A 16,236-nucleotide genomic window follows, 5' to 3' on the forward strand; every position below is an offset into this window, starting at 1 on the left:
AGATGACGCACTTCCCCGGCCAGAGGTTGGCCCGCCCAATCCTGCCCGACGTCCCGGCGGATCGGCTCAAGTGTTCCTGCTCCCTCGTCGAGCCTGGCCTGCACCCCGCGGATTTGCTCTAGCTGTGGGTCATGACCCCCCACCGGAACGGGGACCACAGCTAGCTCCCGTAGGATGTCAACACGAGGCACAGGCCTAGGGAGATCACCATTCTCCGGCATACCAAGATGGTTGCCTTCGTTGGGACCCCCTAGATCGACGTGGAAACATTCACGACTTGGGCCGCAGTCCTCGTCACCGAGGCTGCGGCTACCGTCGGAACAGTCGGAAAGGCAGTAGTCACACGCGGTCATAAAGTCCCGCATGGCACTAGGGTTACCAAGTCCAGAGAAATCCCAACAGAAGTCGAGCTCGTCATCTTCCTCGGACCCCAAGGGCCCGTAGGTCGAGACGTCCGTCAGCCGGTCCCAGGGTGACCGCATACGATACCCCAGAGGGTTTGGACTCGCCTCTACAAGAGCGTCCACCAAAGCGAAGTCGCTTGGCGGGTCGAGGCTGAATCCAAAAGGCGTGAGATGGGAATCGGTGGGTACCTCTTGGTCGACGGGCGGTGACGAAGTCCCGTCAGGGACTGACTACACCGTCGTCTCAGGTACGAGGGTGACACCCAACAAGCCTTTCGCGAGCGTGCTAGCGTCGTCCATTTGCTTGGGATTGGCGTGTTGCGGGGAGAGGGCGCTCGTTTTCGTCTCAGACGCGAGGTCGATGTTGTCCGACGTGCCCCCCGTTGGGGCGCCGGCGCCGTCGACCCGCTCGACAGCCGATGAGGTGCTGCCTCCTGCTTGGCCTTGGTTGCCTCGCCTCCTCCTCCGTCGACGGGGGAGGGGACGGGGTGAGCTCGAAAGTTGTTCTTCCACCACGCGGGGAAGACGTCGTCGATTCCGCCGCCGGCGGGCGGGCTGTCGGCCGCCATTGTCGCTGTCGCACGGTGGGGGAAGGAGTATCATGTCGTAGCTGCCATCGAGGGACATGAACTCAAGACTCCCGAAACGGAGCACCGTCCCGGGCTGGAAAGGTTGCTGGAGACTGCCCATCTGGAGCTTGACGGGAAGCTGTTCGTCAACACGCAGCAGGCCCCTATCTGGCGCGCCAACTGTCGGCGTTTCGAAACCCGGGGGTCCCTGGACCGACGAGTAAACTGTCGCCGGGTGCCCCAGCCCAGATGGGTCGGCGCGAGACGGAGCGCGAAGGGGGGAAGGCAACCGGAGGGAGACGGGCGTGAGAGGTGGAAATCCCGCGGCCTTCGTGTTTGTCCCGCGCCCAGGTCGGGTGCGCTTGCAGTAGGGGGTTACAAGCGTCCACGCGGGAGGGACCGAGCGGCCTCACGCGAGCGCCGTCCCGTCCTTCCCCGCGCGGCCAACCCTCTATAAGAGGGCCCTGGTCCTTCCTTTTATTGGCGCAAGGAGAGGACCCAGGTGTACAATGGGGGGTGTAGCAGTGTGCTAACGTGTCTAGCGGAGGAGAGCTAGCGCCCTAAGTACATGCCATCATGGCAGCCGAAGAGGTTTTGGCACTCGGTTCGTGTGGTGTCGTGGCCGTCGGAGGAGCGCTAGAGCCTAGCGGAAGGATAGCTATCGGGGCTGTCGAGTCCTTGCTGACGTCCTCTTGCTTCTGTAAGGGGGCTGAGAGCCGCCGTCGTCATAGAGCGTGCAGGGCGCCATCATTACTTGTCTGGCGGAGCGAGCCAGATGGGACGCCGGTCTTGTTCCCCGTAGCCTGAGTCAGCCTAGGGTAGGGTAATGATGGCGCCTCCTGCTAACGTGGTCGGTCCGTGCCCTGGGTTGGGCGATGTGGAGGCTCCTCCGAGGTCGAGGTCGAGTCTGTCTTCCGAGGCCGAGGTCGAGTCCGAGCCCTGGGGTCGGGCAAAGCGGAGTTCGTCGTCTTCCGGGGCTGAGCCCAAGTCCGAGCCCTGGGGTCGGGCGAAGCGGAGTTCGTCGTCTTCCGGGGCTGAGCCCGAGTCCGAGCCCTAGGGTCGGGCGAAGCGGAGTTCGTCGTCTTCCGGGGCTGAGCCCGAGTCCGAGCCCTGGGGTCGGGCGAAGCGGAGTTCGTCGTCTTTCGGGGCTGAGCCCGAGTCCGAGCCCTGGGGTCGGGCGAAGCGGAGTTCGTCGTCTTCCGGGGCTGAGCCTGAGTCCGAGCCCTGGGGTCAGGCGAAGCGGAGTTCGTCGTCTTCTGGGGCTGAGCCCGAGTCCGAGCCCTGGGGTCAGGCGAAGCGGAGTTCGTCGTTTTCCGGGGCTGAGCCCGAGTCCGAGCCCTGGGGTCGGGCGAAGCGGAGTTTCCTATGGCGCCTGAGGCCGGGCCTGGCTGCTGTCAGCCTCACTCTGTCGAGTGGCTTAGCAGTCGGTGCGGCGCAGGCGGCGCTGTCCTCTTGTTAGACCGGTCAGTGGAGCGGCGAAGTGACTGCGGTCACTTCGGCTCTGTCGACTGGAGGGCGTGCGTCAGGATAAAGGTGTCAGGCCACCTTTGCATTAAATGCCCCTGCGATTTGGTCGGTTGGCGTGGCGATTTGGCCAAGGTTGCTTCTTGGTGAAGACTGGGCCTCGGGCGAGCCGAAAGTATGTCCGTTGCTGGAGGGGGGCCTCGGGCGAGACGTAGATCCTCCAGGGTCGGCTGTCCTTGCCCGAGGCTGGGCTCGGACGAGGCGTGATCGAGTCCCTCGAATGGACCGATCCTTGACTTAGTCGCACCCATCAGGCCTTTACGGCTGTGCTGATGGGGGTTACCAGCTGAGAATTAGGAGCCTTGAGGGTAGCCCTAATTATGGTCCCCGACAAAAATATTATTTTGGGATCACAAATAAAATAAAATAAAATAAGTTTGCATTGGATAGTTTATTTTAGCTTATTTACGATTCCAAAATGATATTTTACCGTTATACCGTTTCACTATAATTCAACTTAGACCTTGTTCGGTTATTCTAATTCCATGTGGATTGAAGTGTATTGTAATGGATTGCGATGTATTTTGACTTGCTATGGATTTAAACCGATTCAATATCACTCAATTCACATGGTTAACGATGAAACGAACAAGTCCTTACACTTTGTTCGATTATTACCATCTCACATGAATTAGAAGGGATTGAAAAATTTTAAGAAGGATTTTAACTTGCTATGGATTTAAACACTCTCAATCCCGATCAATCCACATGGATCGACACTAAAATGAGCAAGCCCTTATATAATTTACTAGGTATGTGCCCGTACGTTGCCACGAGTGTGGGGAGCGGCGCCTAGGCTACAAATATAATTATTGTTTATTTCTAAACACTAAAGTACATGTGGTCTGGTGGTTAGCACCAAATTTCTGGAGCAGAGGGGTGTGGGTTCGAGTGCTCGCTGTGCACTTTTTTGCGGATGCTGGACGTGGGGAGGGTGAAGCCGTGGTAGCACAGGTGCCCACATTAGGTTCTTAATTGATTAGAAGATATAGATATAGATTAGGATGAAAACAAAGGGTATCCAACTGTTCAAGTTTGTATATTGTGGGCTTGCGCCATTATACTACCGATAGAGAGCCGTTGCAACATGTTGGGCCTGTTCTTCAAACAGTCCAAGCCCATGACAGGCCTGGTCCAAATTTTATCCGGCCCGCTTGTTGCTTCCCACTTGGAGTCCGGTCGTCCGGAGCTTCAGTCGGGAAGAGAATAGCAAGGAAGATAAGGAGGCTCTCGCCGTCTCGCACAGGCTCGTTGTTCCTCTTATCCGCGGAGGAAGAACCTTGGCCCGACACCATGCTCCCAATGGCCGTCCACCCCACCACCACGCCGGCCTTGTCCCCGCGCGCCCGCGTCTCGCCGCACAGGCCTCCCATCTCCTCCCTGGCGGACCCCTCGTCCTCCCCCTGCCATCGCATCGTCAGTTTCAAAAGCAGGAGGCTGCCACTTCGCTCTCTCCACATCGCCGCTGCCGCTGCCGCCGGGGCAGAGGAAGAAGAGGCGCAACTAGGTGGAAGTGTGAACGCGGTCGACGAGGAGGAAGCGGAGGTAATGGCCTTTCGTACCCAATAGCTAGGATTCGAGCAACTTACCCGGCTCAGTCGCTGTCTTGTCTGTATAACCGGAAATTACGCAGTTCAAATTTAAAATGGTTATGTTTCGTTGGCCTCTCTGAGTGCATCATATGCCCAGTAGAACTCAAACACAACGAACCGGGCCCTGATTCATCAATTTCCGCTCTTGAATTGATCATATTAGGTTTAACGTTCAGTGTGACACCAATCGCCCTTGGCTAGGTTACTGTTTACCATGGATTTGGGACATGTTTGGATGTGTACTGGCCTGCCCCGTGCCCCTACCGGCCAGGCCAAATACTGTCCAGTGTCCATTGACCGTGGAGAAGATGAGCATTTGGATTGAGGCCAATGTTTGGCAGGCTCTGGCTACCATGCCAAATCCGTAGTTCTTTTTTGCGTGCCCAGCTGACCAAAATGGGGCGGGTGTAAAATAATAGAAGTCATAATTCAGGTTAGCTGGGCGCCTTGAGCTTCCGCTGACAATGACATGTTGAAAAATATGTATTCTGATGCGCTGAAATGTTGCGTATGTGGATGTAATGAGAGCGTCTGTAATTCGGTTCCTAAGTGGTATATATGAATAGTCTTTTGTTTTCATTGTCGAGACATATTTTTTTTGTTTTACCAAAACTACCCTATAGAATACTAAGAAGTGGGTTTTGGTGCTGAAAGACCAGTGGTAACAGCATCACAAAGCTAACAAAAGGGTTACACCAGCTTTAACATTTTTTCCACTGCTTATTTTTGCAACTTGGGTTGTGTTAAAACCACACACTTCGGGGTGTTTGAATGCACTAGAGCTAATAGTTAGTGGCTAAAATTAGCTGGAGACATTCAAACACCCTAGCTAATAATTGAACTATTAGCTATTTTTAGTAAATTAGTTAATAGTTAGCCAACTAACTATTAATTCTAGTGCATTCAAACACCCCTTTAAGCTTTACTAGGATATGGAGATGTTTTGTTTCATCATCATCAGAATGAAAGCTGAGATGACCTGAAACTAGTATTGCAGAATAAGGTGGTGGTGCCCGAGAGACAGGACCCGATGCTGGTACTCAAGTTCATCTGGATGGAGAAGAACATCGGCATAGCACTCGACCAGCTGGTTCCTGGCTATGGCAGCATCCCGTTGAGCCCGTACTACTTCTGGCCGCGGAAGGACGCGTGGGAGGAGCTTAGAGCCAAGTTGGAAGAGAAAGAGTGGATCTCGCAGAAGCAGATGATCATCCTTCTCAACCAGGCCACCGATATCATCAACCTCTGGCAGCAGGGTGGTGGGAACCTGTCGACATGAGTCCCTCCCCGCCCTGTTCTTTCAACCGTGCAAAGCTTGCGTTTTGTTGGTTTCACTACAGGCTCTCTCTGTTGTTAATGTTAAAAGTATGGTACATGGCCTTGTAGATCGGTTCAAACTGTTCTCAGGTATGGCCTTTTCCATGGAAATCATCTTGTGATTTATCTTAGTTATTATGTGTATCAGTCGTCCACCCCCCCCCCCCCCCCCCCCCCCCCCCCCCCGGGAAAATCAAGAAACATATCCTTTTCGGTGTGGTTACAAGATATTTTTTTTGTTTGCCAACCACAAAGGGAAAGATTAGTGACTGATTTTTGAAGGGTCCAGCAGACGATCATAGACGGTTGGTTGAATTGGAGCAAATTTAAGTTTCTCAAATGAGAAACTGGTCTATGACCCAATAACCAAAGGGCTCCCGAAAACCCAGAATCACAACCTGAAGTCACGCAGGTCGCAATCGGATGACTTCAAACACAATCAGAGTACGCAACGGAGAAAACGAAACTGGGAAGTAGAAAACGCAACAAAAACAGACTGTTTGTTTTTTGGTAGAATCGGCTAGGAAAGCTAGCCCGATCAGATTTGTTGCTGTCCTGGCTGCTTTTTTCTTCTCCTAGACCGGCCTAAAAACAGGTCTTTTCTGGCGCTCCCAGGTTGTCCTCCTGACAAGGAGGTGGAGTTCCAATCTGAATTCCAGAATGGACGCGTTTGGTGTTGGGAATCCGAAGCTATGTCTTCATCAAAATTGGTGAAAGGCCATGATTTGGTCGGCGTTGAGCATGGTGAAGGAATCCTTGCCTAAAGCTTTGAGTGTATGATGTTCTTCTATTGAAGGAATCCTTTTTCCACTAGAGACCGCCAATGTCTTCTAGTCAACAACAGAGACCTCGAACTCATGTGGGTTAGAGTGGCTCCAGCAAGAGCCTCTAAAGGCTCCTGTACGATAAATATAGAGGATCAAACGGTCCTCTACGCTTTCCAGCAACGTCTTTTAAACGGTCCTCTAAATTTAGAGGATGCTGCTGGATTCTCTATATATATAGAGTTTATCTAAATAGTCGTATATCCATTTGAATACTTTAAATAATCGGTTTAACAAAACTAAAATATATACAATATATTTGAGAGTATGATAAATACTTATTTAAAAAAATAAAAAAAAATGACTCTAATATAGGCATTTGCGTATAAATGACGTGATTTAAAGGACGTTGTTGGAGGGGAAGGAAATATAGAGTATGGAATTTTTTAGATGAGACTTGTCGGCGTTTCGACCCCGGGGGGTCCCTGGACCGACGAGTAAATTGTCGCCGCGTTCCCCAGCCCAGATGGGTCGGCGCGAGACGGAGCGCGAAGGGGGGAAAACCAGAGGGAGACAGGCGTAAAAGGGGAAACCCGCGGCCTTCGTGTTTGTCCCGCGCCCAGGTCGGGTGCGCTTGCAGTAGGGGGTTACAAGCGTCCGCGTGGGAGGGAGCGAGAGGCCTGCACGCGTCGTCCTGTCCTCCCCGCGCGGCCAACCCTCTGTAAGAGGGCCCTGGACCTTTCTTTTATAGGCGTAAGGAGAGGGTCCAGGTGTACAATGGGAGATGTAGCAGTGTGCTAACGTGTCTAGCAGAGAGGAGCTAGTGCCCTAAGTACATGCCGTTGTGGCAGCCGGAGAGGTTTTGGCACCCTGTTCGTGTGATGTCGTGGCCGTCGGAGGAGCGCTGGAGCCTTGCGGAAGGACAGCTGTCGGGGCTGTCGAGTCCTTGCTGACGTCTCCTTACTTCCGTAAGGGGGCTGAGAGTCGTCGTCGTCATGGAGCACGTGGGGCGCCATCATTATTTGTCTTACCGGGGCGAGCCAGATGGGACGCCGGTCTTGCTCCCCGTAGCCAGAGTTAGCTAGGGGTAGGGTAATGATGGCCCCTCCTGTGACGTGGTCGGTCCGAGCCCTGGGTAGGGCGAGGCGGAGGCTCCTCCGAGGTCGAGGTCGAGTCTGTCTTCTGAGGTCGAGGTCGAGTCCGAGCCCTTGGGTTGGGCGAGGCAGAGACCATCGGCTGAGGCCAGGGCTGAGTCCGAGCCCTGTGGTCGGGCGAGGCAGAGTTCGTCGTCTTCCGGGGCCGAGGCCGAGTCCGAGCCCTGGGGTCGGGCGAGGCGGAGTTCGTCGTCTTCCGGGGTCGAGGCCGAGTCCGAGCCCTGGGGTCGGGCGAGGCGGAGTTCGTCGTCTTCCGGGGCCGAGGCCGAGTCCGAGCCCTGGGGTCGGGCGAGGTGGAGCTTCCTATGGCGCCCGAGGCCGGACTTGGCTGCTGTCAGCCTCACTCTGTCGAGTGGCACAGCAGTCGGAGTGGCGCAGGCGGCGCTGTCCTCTTGTCAGGCCGGTCAGTGGAGCGGCGAAGTGACTGCGGTCACTTTGGCTCTGTCGACTGAAGGGCGCGCGTCAGGATAAGGTGTCAGGCCATCCTTGCATTAAATGCTCCTGCGGTACGGTTGGTCGTCGTGGCGATTTGGCCAAGGTTGCTTCTTGGCGAAGACTGGGCCTCGGGCGAGCCGAAGGTGTGTCTGTTGCTTGAGGGGGCCCTCGGGCGAGACGTAAATCCTCCGGGGTCGGCTGCCCTTGCCCGAGGCTGGGCTCGGGCGAGGCGAGATCGTGTCCCTTGAGTGGACCGAGCCTTGACTTAATCGCACTCATAAGGCCTTTGCAGCTTTGTGCTGATGGGGGTTACCAGCTGTTGGGGACTTGTTCTCAAATACTATGAATTAAGAACAAGGCAACATAAAATGTTAAATATTAAAACCCTTCGTCCGCTGAAGCATTATTTTCCTGAGGATTTAATGAGCTTTGGACGAAGGTCAAAGATGATGAACTACAAAGGTCTTACCTTCGTAGTCAGAAATAAAATAATGCAGAATAAAATATGAAGTATGAAACGTTAAAGAATATTAAGAATAGATAACATCATTTACTCATTTTATCATATAAACTGAGATATTAAAACATGATGTCTGATTATATTTATACCTTTGCCTTGACAAAGAGCAATAATTCTAGAGTAATGCGTTAGCAGTTACATGATTGCGTGAACAGTAAAGGAATACTGTTCACTATTTATAGGCACAGGACACAACCTGTAAGGAATTACAATCATGCCCCTTATAAAAGTTTACAACAATGACTCAGACCCTTATGGACTAAAAGGTCATTCTATCTTTAAGTCGGTTCGATCCTTCATCTTCGGATATGCTATAATACCGAAGCTTCATGAGTGGTACCTTCGGCATCACATATGAGCAGCTTTAGCCGAAGCTGTTTCTTTCTGCAGGACCTTCGGCGACGAAGCATGGTCCCAACAGTAGCCCCTTCGCGGTGCTAGATCGTTTTTCGTAACGAGCTTGATCCGTGAAAAAAGTCTCTTAGGCTTCAGGAAGCCGAAGGTCCGAAAAACACCTTCCCTGAGCTCGTTGCCGAGAAACGACACAGTTTCCAAGCGCGGAGCGGTCCCACCATGCAGGTTCACTTTCTTGGTTTTTGTGGCCCACCATGCAGTGGGTGCGAGCGACTGTTTGCCCGGTGTAAAAATTCTGACGATTCACCTTCTTACCTGCAACACTATATAAACAGACAGGTAGGTGTGAAGTTACCACAACATTCATTGCTATTGCATTGTTTTGCTGCCAAAAATTTAACCATAGCCGAAGCTTGACTTTTGCATTCAAACGAAGCTCCAGTTTAGTCTCTGCTTCGTCACAAGAAGAGCTTCGGAAAAAAGGTTATTAATTTCCAAGGAATTTTCAAGAAATTCAAAATCAAATGGCCAGAGTGCGCTCCACTGCTAGAGTTGAGCGTGATGGAGATGAGGCCGAAGCTGCTGAAACTGTTCCGATTTCTGAAGCAATGAGGCGCTTTGGGCTGGTTTCAGCAGAGGACACACCTGCTGCCGAAGCAACACAAGCTAATGTTGAAGAAGTTGGTTCTGAGGATGAGTTCAGCTGCGGGGTACCAAGTAAACCTAGTCATTTGGACTTTGGAAAGTCCACCATCTCTGAAGCTGACCTTCCAAAAATGGTGAAGCTCGGCTACTTCAGCGAAGCAAAAAAGGAGCTGGTTCGTTTTGGCGGAGAGGAAACTACTCCGAAGCCAGAAAAGAATGAGGTAGTAGTATTCAAAAGCTTCTTTAAAGCAGGATTAAGATTTCCTTTGAATGGGATGATTGCTGATGTTTTGAAGAAATTTGGGGTTTACCTTCATCAACTGACCCCTAATGCCATCATTAGATTAAGTGTTTATATTTGGGCCCTTCGTAGCCAGGGAGTGGAACCATTCGGCGTGGGTTTCTGCCGAGTTCATGAATTATATTACCAGACTAAGGCCAGAGGAGATGGTCTTCATGAGAATTTTGGTTGCTATAACTTTGCTTATCGCAAGTCTACGAAGTTTCCAGTGATAAGTTACCGAAGCAAATGGCTGGCCGGATGGAAGTCTGAATGGTTTTATGTTAAAGTTGACAAAGACGAAGATAAATTGGTCCAGAGTCCGCTAGAGTTGACCTTCGGAGAAACGAGGCCCCGATGCAACATGATAAGGGGGAGCCCGAGCCAGATTGCTTTGGGTGAATTTCGAGTAATTTCAGAACATATTGGCACTAGGGACTTAGTGCAGGAATTTCTGGCTTTTAAAGTGTTCCCAACAATGAGGGAGTGGGAGATGCCGAAGCTGGAGGGGAAAAGAAAAAGGGAGAACTTGTTCGATTACCTTATTACTACAAGTTTAAGAAACACTTTAAAAAACCCTGCCAGAAATGGTTAGACACAATCGAGATTATGTGCAACGATATCCTCGGTAATTATTCTAAGAAAGAGGATCAATTGATGACAGCAGCCTTCGGCAGTCGCCCGAAACGAAGATTGAATCGGGTGCTAGATGCCTTGAATTTTGACTATCCTGATTATGAGCAACTGGGCGGAGATGCCGGAGGCCCGAAGAGAAAAAGAATTGCCAGCGCCCTTGACAAAGAAAGCACCAAATTGGCCAAAAAGGAAAAAGAAATTTCTGAAAAACTGAGCCCTGAGCCGAAGGTAGCTGCTCCAAGGAAAAGAAAAGTTGTATCTCCAAAACCTGCATCTCCAAAACCAAAAACATCGGCCCAAGAGGAGGAAGCTCCTGCAACACCTTCTGCTGCCGAAGTGGAAGAGATTATGAAGGTAATGACTGAACCTTTGCCTGTCAAGCTAAGTCCGCTGGCGCCAGAACTGACGAAGTTTTTTCAGAAGGGCAAAGAAGCTTCGGCAGCAGAAAGTCCCGCAAAGCCGAAAAAACGAAGAATTATTCAAGTGGCAGATGTCATTCATCAGACACCACCACCGATATCGGTGTCAAAAATTGTCATTGCTGAAACCACCGGAGCCGAAACCACCGGAGCCGAAGCTACCGGAGCCGAAACCACTGGAGCTGAAACCGCCAAAGCCGAAGCCACCAGAGCCGAAGCCACCGGAGCCGAAGCCGGGACCACCGAAGATCCTAACCTGGAAACCACACTTCATGATATTGACAATATGCTTCTGAGAATGGCTGAAGAAGAAGATGTTGTGGTTGCGGTGAACACGGCAACTGAAAAAGGAAAAGAGCAGATTGAAGATATTTTGGAAGAAGGAAATTTTAATTTTCAAGATTTACTTGGACAAGAGTTAACAGGCGCTGAAAAAGAAGAGCTGAAGAAATATGCTATATCCTGCGGATACAAACCAGGGTCTCTGCTATTTGGTGGGGTCAATGAAGGGAAGCTAAGATGCCTTCGGAATCGAACCGAGGCCAAGGTTGTTAGGACTTTCTCCAAAAGTGTTGGCCTGCCGAAGATAGAAGCGGACCTCTGCAGATACCAGCGACAGCATATCGCCGGTAGCCTGCTCTATGCTAATTTCAAGGTAAAAAAATTCTCAATTTTTTATTATTACTATATTTTTTTTTATGTTTTCTGACGAAGGTTGTTTTGTCAGAGTATACTATTAAGTAAAGTGCTGAGAATGCAACAAGATCTTGAAGAGGAAAAAAACAAAACTATCATCAAATATCTAGAAGACAAAGTCGAAAATTACGAAGCTACTCTGAAGAAAAAAGACTTCGTCGTTCAAGACCTTGAAATCATAGTTAAAGAACACGAAGCTGCCTTAGAAAAGAAAGACTTTGTTATTCATTCTATGGAAGGCTCTCTGGCTGAGACCCAAGCCGAAAATGATAGATTAAACAATGAATTACTCAAAAAATTAGAAAAATCTGAGCAGGAAAAGAAGATCCTCGAAACAAGTCTCAAGACCGAGATCGAGAAAAATTCAAATTTGCAAAAATCCTTGAAGGAGCTTCAGGAGAAATGCTTAAATTTCGGCAGCCGATGCGTGCAGCGGCTGAAGGATGTGTTTCACTCAATTGGAGCCAGCTCTGATAAGTTTACACCTTCAGCTGAAAACCTGCCCAACACCTTGGAATATATTTGTCGGCGTTTCGAACCCGGGGGGTCCCTGGACCGACAAGTAAATTATCGCCGCGTGCCCCAGTCCAGATGGGTCGGCGCAAGACGGAGCGCGAAGGGGGGAAGAAGCCGGAGGGAGACGGGCGTGAGAGGTGAAATCCCGCGGCCTTCATGTTTGTCCCGCGCCCAGGTCGGGTGCGCTTGCAGTAGGGGGTTACAAGCGTCCACGCGGGAGGGAGCGAGCGGCCTCACGCGAGCGCGGTCCCGTCCTTCCCCGCGCGGCCAACCCTCATGAGAGGGCCCTGGATCTTCCTTTTATAGGCGTAAGGAAAGGATCCAGGTGTACAATGGGGGTGTAGCAGTGTGCTAACGTGTCTAGCGGAGGAGAGCTAGCGCCCTAAGTACATGCCATCGTGGCAGCCGGAGAGGTTTTGGCACCCGGTTCGTGTGATGTCGTTGCCGTCGGAGGAGCGCCGGAGCCTGGCGGAAGGACAGATGTCGGGGCTGTCGAGTCCTTGCTGACGTCCTCTTGCTTCCGTAAGGGGGCTGAGAGCCGCCATCGTCATAGAGTGTGCGGGGCGCCATCATTACTCGTATAGTGGAGCGAGCCAGATGGGACGCCGGTCTTGTTCCCCGTAGCCTGAGTCAGCTTGGGGCAGGGTAATGATGGTGCCTCCTGTTGACGTGGTCGGTCCGTGCTCTGGGTTGAGCGAGGTGGAGGCTCCTCCGAGGTCGAGGTCGAGTCTGTCTTCCAAGGCCGAGGTCGAGTCCGAGCCCCTAGGTCGGGCGAGGCGGAGACCGTCGGCTGATGCCAGGGTTGAGTCTGAGCCCTGGGGTCGGGCGAAGCGGAGTTCGTCGTCCTGCGGGGCTGAGCCCGAGTCCGAGCCCTGGGGTCGGGCGAAGCGGAGTTCGTCGTCTTCCGGGGCTGAGCCCGAGTCCGAGCACTGGGGTCGGGCGAAGCGGAGTTCGTCGTCTTCCGGGGCTGAGCCCGAGTCCGAGCCCTGGGGTCGGGCGAAGCGGAGTTCGTCGTCTTCTGGGGCTGAGCCCGAGTCCGAGCCCTGGGGTCGGGTGAAGCGGAGTTCGTCGTCTTCCGGGGCTGATCCCGAGTCCGAGCCCTGGGGTCGGGCGAAGCGGAGTTCGTCGTCTTCCGGGGCTTAGCCCGAGTCCGAGCCCTGGGGTCGGGCGAAGCGGAGTTTCCCATAGCGCCTGGGGCCGGGCTTGGTTGCCGTCAGCCTCACTCTGTCGTGTGGCACAGCAGTCGGAGCGGCGCAGGCGGCGCTGTCCTCTTGTCAGACTGGTCAGTGGAGCGGCGAAGTGACTACGGTCACTTCAGCTCTGTCAACTGGAGGACGCGCGTCAGGATAAAGGTGTCAGGCCACCTTTGCATTAAATGCTCCTGTGATTTGGTCGGTTGGCGTGGCGATTTGGCCAAGGTTGCTTCTTGGTGAAGACTGAGCCTCGGGCGAGCCGAAGGTGCGTTCGTCGCCGTAGGGGGTCCTCGGGCGAGACGTAAACCCTTCGGGGTCGGCTGCCCTTGCCCGAGGCTGGGCTCGGGCGAGGCGCGATCGCGTCCCTTGAATGGACCGATCCTTGACTTAATTGCACCCATCAGGCCTTTGCAGCTTCGTGCTGATGGGGGTTACCAGTTGAGATTTAGGAGCCTTGAGGGTACCCCTAATTATGGTCCCCGACAGTAGCCCCCGAGCCTCGAAGGGAGTGTTAATACTCGCTTGGAGGCTTTTGTCGCACTTTTTTGCAAGGGGACCAGCCTTTCCTGGTTGCGTTTTGTTCCGGTGGGTGCGCGCGAGCGCACCCGCTGGGTGTAGCCCCCGGGGCCTCGGAGGAGTGGTTTGACTCCTTCGAGGTCTTAGTGCGTTTCGCAACACTTCGACTAGTCTGGTTGTTCCCTCATGCGAGCTGGCCGTAGCCCGGGTGTACGGTCGGGTCCCAAGTTCTCGGGCTGGTATGTTGACGCTGTCAACGGTTTGGCCGGAGCCGGGTTTGCGAGAGCAGCCCTCGAGCCTCTGCACAGGGCAAGAGGACGGTCAAGGACAGACTCGACTTTTTTACATACGCCCCTGCGTCGCCTTTCCGCAAGGAGGAGGGGGGAAAGCGCCATGTTGCCCTTGGAGGGCGCCGAACATGGTGTCTCCAGCGAGCTGCTGACGGGTAATCCGAGTGGACGCCCGTGCCCCATTTGTTAGGGGTCGGCTAGAGGCCCGGAGGCGCGCTCCAAAAGTACCTGCGGGTGATCTGCCGGACCCGGTCCCCTTTTGACGGGGTCCGAGGGCTCGATGCCTCCCTCTGATGGGATTCCGTTACAAGATCGTTCCCGCTGGTCTCGGAAATGTCCTAGGGTACCTCAGGAGCGTAGCCCGAGCCTTGGTTATGTATCGAACGTACCCAGGGTCATCCCTCGCTCTGTGTCTGAGGCGGCTGTGAACCCTTCGAGGGCCAGCCTACGAACCCCTGATCAGTAGTGGGCACGGAGCCCGAGTGGCCTGAGGCGGCCGTTGAACCCTTCCGAGGGGCCGGCCTTCGAACCTCTGACCAGTAGTGGGCGCGGAGCCCAAGCGCTCTGAGGCGGATGTTAAACCCCTCCGAGGGGCCAGCCTTTGAACCTCTGATCAGTAGGGAGGCTCGGGGCCTGTTTCCTTCACGGAGAAGGATCCTTTTTGGGGTATCCTCCTTTCCCGGTCCCTGTTGTAAGAGAGAGAAAGAGGAAAAGGAAAAGGATACAAAATCGAATGACGTGGCGTACCTTTTTTGACGCGGTCATTATGGCGAAGGCGAAGCGTCGCTCGCTTCTCCTGCCAGAGGCGCCGCCTGTCCCGCCGCAGAGTTAATGCGACGGGGTAAGTGGTTCGCGGGGCAGCCATTGCGAGTGCGCGGGCCGTTCGAGGAACGGAACACGGGCGCTTTGTCTTCACGCCGTGAGAGAGGGTTCTCTCGCTGTCCTACGAGGTGACGTAAGCTTGGCTGACGACGTGACCGCTGCTTCTGCCCGCCTGCCACCGCCATTACTGCCGGCCCATTTTTGGCCGCATCGACCGTCGCGGCTGACTAGCCCGTGATCGATGCGCCTGGCTGGCACTGTTGGGTCATACGCAGGGTTGCCTCGAGTCGGGGTACTGGTTCCGCAGTCGAGGAGGCGCGGTAGTGGCGCAAGGGGCGACGCGGCTGCTCGCACCACGCAACTGGCGCGCCGGTTGCGCGACGTGTGGGCCTGGGCCTCCATGCTGGGCGCGTTGAAGTTGAAGGGGTGCGCCCACTTGGCGCGGTTGCATGCCGACTGCATGGCTGTCCGCCCTTTCACCCGCCGGTCTGGGCGAAAGTGGAGGAATGCTCGTAACCGCTGGGCAGTTTCATGCACCGCGCGCGGCGGTTTGACTTCTTCTGCTCTGGGCCAGCCTGCATGACGTGTGGGACCCAGCCCCCACGCCGTAGGGGGAGGACCTTGGAGCGTGTTGGAGAAGACTCAGCCCACGACGGCTGGGGACGCAAGTAGGGAGAGTTGCCTTTAAAAGGAGGGTGACCCCCTTGAAAGGCGACCATGTCTTCGCGCTCCCTTATGCATCGTGTCTTTCTACCTTCCGAGCCCCCGGATGGGGAACACCCGCAATCCTTCCGCCTTGTTGTTGGAGGAACGCAACTTCGTGGAAGTTGGTACCTTTCAGCCATCGTTCGGCTTCAAGGATTTTCATCGGGCAGCCCGGCTGCACCCCCTCGCCGGTGGTCACCCAAGACGGTGACCTCCAGTTCGATGGCGGGGAAAAGCAAGCCGGCCTGCGGCCTCTGCCCCTCCCTCAGCTTCAAGGATTTTCATCATCAGTGCTGGGGAGGGGAGTGCGCCGAGTTGGGGTCAGTCCCTGCGCGGGCGACGGCCCGCTCCTTCCCTCAGTGATCCGGGGGAAGGGCGTTCGCCGTTCGTGGCGCTGGCAGCTGCCGTGTGCCCGGCTCTCCGACCCGAGTGGCTTCGGAGCCGCTTCCGGCGCCGCCTTCCGCCACGGCAGCCGGAAGAGGTTTCTCCGCCGACGAGATAGCCGACACCGCCCATGGACTGACCTCCAATTCTACGGCCTTCTGCCCGTCCTTGCCTCTTGAGTGAGGGCATGGGCGAGGGCCTTATGGCAGCAGCATCCGCCCTGAGGTCATCGCTGCTGCTATTCGGCCCCCCGGAGCAGAAGTCGTCGTCGTCGCCGCTGCTGGAGCGGGCGACGGCGAGCCGTCCGTCGGCCTTCTGTTGCTCCGTAGGCCCCCCAATCGTGTGGGGTTGGTCGTTCCTGCGGAGGTGGAACCGGAGTTCCGTTTGTAATGGCACCTTGAGTGCCGGTGTCTTGTTCATTGCGGCTGTCGGGGCCTGAACATGTATGTATTTTCGGCACGGAGCCGTGTTTTTTCCTCATTTCGAGCACTAAGACTCGCC

General features: G+C 54.3%; 1 protein-coding gene across 1 annotated transcript; it reads left to right on the forward strand.

The window, feature by feature from the left end:
• The first annotated feature begins 3,697 nt into the window (after positions 1 to 3,697).
• On the forward strand, positions 3,698 to 5,537 carry LOC100193993 (30S ribosomal protein 3, chloroplastic-like). The gene is made up of 2 exons (NM_001374404.1): positions 3,698 to 4,042; positions 5,087 to 5,537. Exons 1-2 carry the CDS (start codon positions 3,791 to 3,793, stop codon positions 5,366 to 5,368), a joined length of 534 nt encoding a protein of 177 aa, NP_001361333.1. The 5' UTR covers positions 3,698 to 3,790; the 3' UTR covers positions 5,369 to 5,537.
• Positions 5,538 to 16,236: the final 10,699 nt, after the last annotated feature.

Source organism: Zea mays, chromosome 10 (genome assembly GCF_902167145.1).
Source record: "Zea mays cultivar B73 chromosome 10, Zm-B73-REFERENCE-NAM-5.0, whole genome shotgun sequence".
NCBI lineage: Eukaryota > Viridiplantae > Streptophyta > Magnoliopsida > Poales > Poaceae > Zea > Zea mays.

Bases quoted from the DNA above. Each gene is read 5' to 3' on its own strand.
- LOC100193993 (NM_001374404.1), top strand. From the start codon at position 3,791: ATGCTCCCAATGGCCGTCCACCCCACCACCACGCCGGCCTTGTCCCCG. The intron at 4,043-5,086 runs GTAATGGCCTTT...CTAGTATTGCAG, and splicing joins TCGACGAGGAGGAAGCGGAG to AATAAGGTGGTGGTGCCCGA.